Source organism: Hemiscyllium ocellatum, chromosome 22 (assembly GCF_020745735.1).
Source record: "Hemiscyllium ocellatum isolate sHemOce1 chromosome 22, sHemOce1.pat.X.cur, whole genome shotgun sequence".
NCBI lineage: Eukaryota > Metazoa > Chordata > Chondrichthyes > Orectolobiformes > Hemiscylliidae > Hemiscyllium > Hemiscyllium ocellatum.
In genome coordinates, this window is record NC_083422.1 from 3,793,804 (window position 1) to 3,798,061 (window position 4,258).

The 4,258-nt window shown below is 49.7% G+C and overlaps 1 protein-coding gene across 1 annotated transcript; it reads left to right on the forward strand.

Moving 5' to 3' along the window:
• Window positions 1-1,829: 1,829 nt before the first annotated feature.
• Window positions 1,830-2,359, forward strand: LOC132826116 (transcription factor Atoh7-like). The gene is given in 2 exon segments (XM_060841766.1): window positions 1,830-2,129; window positions 2,132-2,359. Coding segments are annotated over 2 exon segments (528 nt in total).
• Window positions 2,360-4,258: the final 1,899 nt, after the last annotated feature.

The following is a 4,258-nucleotide window of genomic DNA, read 5'->3' on the forward strand; positions in this document are numbered from 1 at the left end:
TGGGTGTGTATCTGTGTGTGGATGTATCTGTGTGTGTGTATCTGTGTGTGGGTGTGTGTGTGGATGTGTCTGTGTTTAGATGTGTCTGTGTGTGGATGTATCTGTGTGTGTGTATCTGCATGTGGGTGGGTGTGTGCATCTGTGTGTGGGTGTGTGGATGTATCTGTGTGTTTGTGTGTGTGTGTATCTGTGTGTGGGTATGTCTGTGTGTGTGTATATCTGTGTGTGTATCTGTGTGTAGGTGTGTGGATATATCTATGTGTCGGTGTGTATCTGTGTGTAGGTGGGTGTATCTGTGTGTAGGTGTGTGGATGTATCTGTGTGTGTGTATCTGTGTGTAGGTGTGGGTGTGTATCTGTGTGTGGATATATCTGTGTGTAGGTGTGTGGGTGTATCTGTGTGTAGGTGTGTGGATGTATCTGTGTGTGTGTATCTGTGTGTAGGTGTGGGTGTGTATCTGTGTGTGGGTGTGTGGATATATCTGTGTGTAGGTGTGCGGGTGTATCTGTGTGTAGGTGTGTGGATGTATCTGTGTGTGTGTGTATCTGTGTGTAGGTGTGGGTGTATATCTGTGTGTGGGTGTGTGGATATATCTGTGCGTAGGTGTGTGGGTGTATCTGTGTGTAGGTGTGTGGATGTATCTGTGTGTGGGTGTGTGGATGTATCTGTGTGTGTGTGTGTATCTGTGTGTAGGTGTGGGTGTGTATCTGTGTGTGGGTGTGTGGATATATCTGTGTGTAGGTGTGTGGGTGTATCTGTGTGTAGGTGTGTGGATGTATCTGTGTGTAGGTATGTGGATGTATCTGTGTGTGGGTGTGTGTGTGTGTGTTGGACACAGTTTTAGCCTGTCCACAATCGTTCAGACTAACATTGTAAAATGGCAAAGTGGGGTTAAACCTCTCGAACACATTCCGCGCGAGTGTCTAACTGACACAAAGCGGTGCTGAGTCGGAGCGGTATACCGAGTGCTTTCAGGCGGAGTGACTATTACACTCCCAAACAGTTTCACCTCCCGTTTCCTAAATTTAATCCATTCCGGGGAAAAGCCAAAGTTAAAAATCACACCACACCAGATTATAGTCCAAAAGGTTTATTTGGAAGCACTAGCTTTCTGAGCGACACTCCTTTATCAGGAGGCTGTGTACCCGGTGTGGTGTGATTTTTATAATTGGGAAAAGCCAGCATTTGTGTGGGTTGCCGTCCCTTTGGGATTGTGTAATTCCCGCCGAAGGTGGATGAAGCATATGGAGGGGGGTGGGGTGGGGGGAAGGTTGTTGAAGCGAGAGCACTTTCCCAGGAAGCACGGCCGCTGGGAGTCAGCCCGGCTCCGCGTTCCCACCTGTTCCAGTCACTATAAAATCTTCCAAACACACACTGACTGCCACAGCTCCTCAACAACGCGGCGATCCCAGGCTAAAGCAGCCGGCACTGGCTAAAGGTGCTGCCCAGAGGGTCCTGTCCAGAGGGTCCTGCCCAGAGGGTCCTGTCCGGCTGGTCCTGTCCGGCTGGTCCTGTCCGGCTGGTCCTGTCCAGAGGGTCCTGTCCAGACGCTGGGATTTGAGGTTTAACAGGGAGCCCAGGCTCCAGTTACAAATCAGGGAACTTTGTCAAACCTCCTGCCATTCCTGGAACCTGCATCTCAACTTTTACAATCACGACTTGGGAAGGCATGTCTTACTGAACACCCGAGAGACAGAACCCCCCACCCCCCAGCGAGAGCACAGCAAGATCCCAGCCCCGAGATAAGTGTCGCCTCGGAGAAAGAGAGGAGCGAGATCTTAAACCAGCACCTCCCCAGCTGCAGAGAGAGAGAGGGAGAGCCAGGAGTGATGAAGTCCAGCCTGCCCGCCTGCAGTTCAGGAGCCGGCTCGGAGCTGGCGGACTTACCCAAGCCCGGGACTGACCGGGTACAGAGCTGTGTCCGCCGGCGAATGGCGGCCAACGCCCGGGAGAGGAGACGCATGCAGGGTTTGAACAACGCTTTCGACCGGCTCCGGAAAGTGGTGCCCCAGTGGGGCCAGGACAAGAAACTCTCCAAGTACGAGACCTTACAGATGGCCCTGAGCTACATCGTGGCGCTGACCCGCATCCTGAGTGAGGACAGGCGCTGGTTCCACCTCCAGTGTGAACACATTCCCGGGGCGGAGAATATCCAGACTTACCTGGGCCAGGCAGCCGACCAGAAGGACTGTTACACAGGCAGGGTCTTCCCTTTCAACCACCAGGGTTTCCGTGTCATCAATTAAACCCACACTGCCTCAGGGAGCGAACCGTCACTGCAACACTTGCGTTTCCAAACAGACGCCAATCCCACTGCACCCACAGGAATTTATCCCGCAGCCTGACCGGTCATTTTTAGTGGATGTGACTTTTGTTGTCCTGATGGAACCTGGTTTGTTGGAATCAAAACTTGGACAAGACCGAAATAAGCAAGACACTGTAACATTGACAAGACAGAAGTGGGTGCTGCAGATGCTGGAGATCAGAGTCAAGGTTAGAGGGGTGCTGGAAAAGCACAGCAGGTCAGGCAGCATCCCAGGAACAAGGTGAAGGGCTTTTGCCCGAAACATCGGTATTTCCTGCTCCTGGGGTACTGCCTGGCCTGCTGTGCTTTTCCAGCACCACTCTGACTGTAACATTGAGAAGCCGCTCTGTTCAAATCTGAACTGGAGGTGGGATCTCCCGACAAAACATTCTGTGAAATTAGATCATGTAGATAACGCCCGGCTGATGTACAAAAATGCTTGTTTTGTGAAAGAAAATTTCCGCTCGCTTTATTTTAGAATGGCTCGCTTGTTTTCTTTTGGATGTACAATAATTAAATATTGTGGCTGGCTGCATGTTTATTTGTGTTAAGTTTTCCGTTAGGTGGGTGAGTAATGAAAACACCAATTATAGCAATAAGCTGACACTGTCAGGGAGGGTCAAACTTTCTGGGGCCTGTGACCTTTCACCACCAACAGGTCCTTCTGAAATCCTGGAGGTGATTTTTTGTTCGTCCCCGGTGACATTGTTGTACAGTGTGGGGTACCATCCGCCCGTGTACGCGGACAGCACCGCAGCTCATACTATGTCAGAAGATTTTCACAATCCCACCTACAGCTGTGTCTCCTTTTATTTCCAACTTATCCTGGCCATAGAGCCCAAAGGGGACAGACCTGAGCGGGATTATCTTTAGCTGTTATCCCCCATAGCCGGGTCTGACTGGACCGTGGACACATTTCCGGAAACACTGCTCCAGGGTGACCTTAGGAACCGACCATAATGCCCACGGACACCCTTCACCACCTACAATTAGCGGAAACTCCCCCTGCACCCACCACCCACCTCATATTATCAAAATGGGGAATAAGAGTAGACAAAAAGAACTGAAATTCTGGGGAAACTCAGCAGGTCTGGCAGCATCCGTGGAGAGAGAAAGCAGAGTTAACATTGCAAGAGGGTTTCTGCTCTTACTGCGTTAACGGTGTCTCTCTCTCTCTCCACAGACAGTGACAGACTTGGCGAGTTTCTCCCGCAATTTCTGTTTTGTTTGTTTCTGCAACTGCAGTTCTTTGTTTTAGTTTAAGGGCCATTCAGCCCGTCTAACCTGCTCTACCAATCAACAGGACCAAGGCTGATCTAATTGTCATCTCAAATCCACAACCCCACTTACCCTGATAACTTCTCCGCGCCCCACCCCCTTGCCTAACAAGAATATCCCTCAGCCTTAAAAATGCTCAAGTAATCTACTTCCACCTGTTTTTCAGGAACAGAATTCCAACGACTCACCATTATTTCAGATTTTTTTCAAAAAACCTATTTTAAATGATCAGCCCCTGACCCTTCATTGCGATTATTTTCAACAATGGTATTACACACCTCTGGAGCAGGTGGGATTTGTGCCTGGGTCTCCTGGCTCTCATTACCGCTAAACACCAATAGCTCTCTCAGCTGCAATCTCCCATTAGAGGAATCATGCTCTCTGCATCCACCCTACCAGGCCCTTCAGGATGACCCCTCATATTGTTTCAATCAAGTCACCTCCTTCTCCTGAACTTCCAACAAGTATACAATGCTCACCAGAGACTGAGACAACTTAAACTGCTGACTCATTGCGACAAAATCAACTGACAGAATGATTGATTTTCCTTTAATTCCACTTGTTACAGGTTGAGTTCAGCCTTTCCATATCAGACTTGCTTCATTTTCCCACAGTCCTACTCCTGATCAGCAGTTTCTCGCCCAACTCCATTTGAGCTCATAACTGAAACAATCC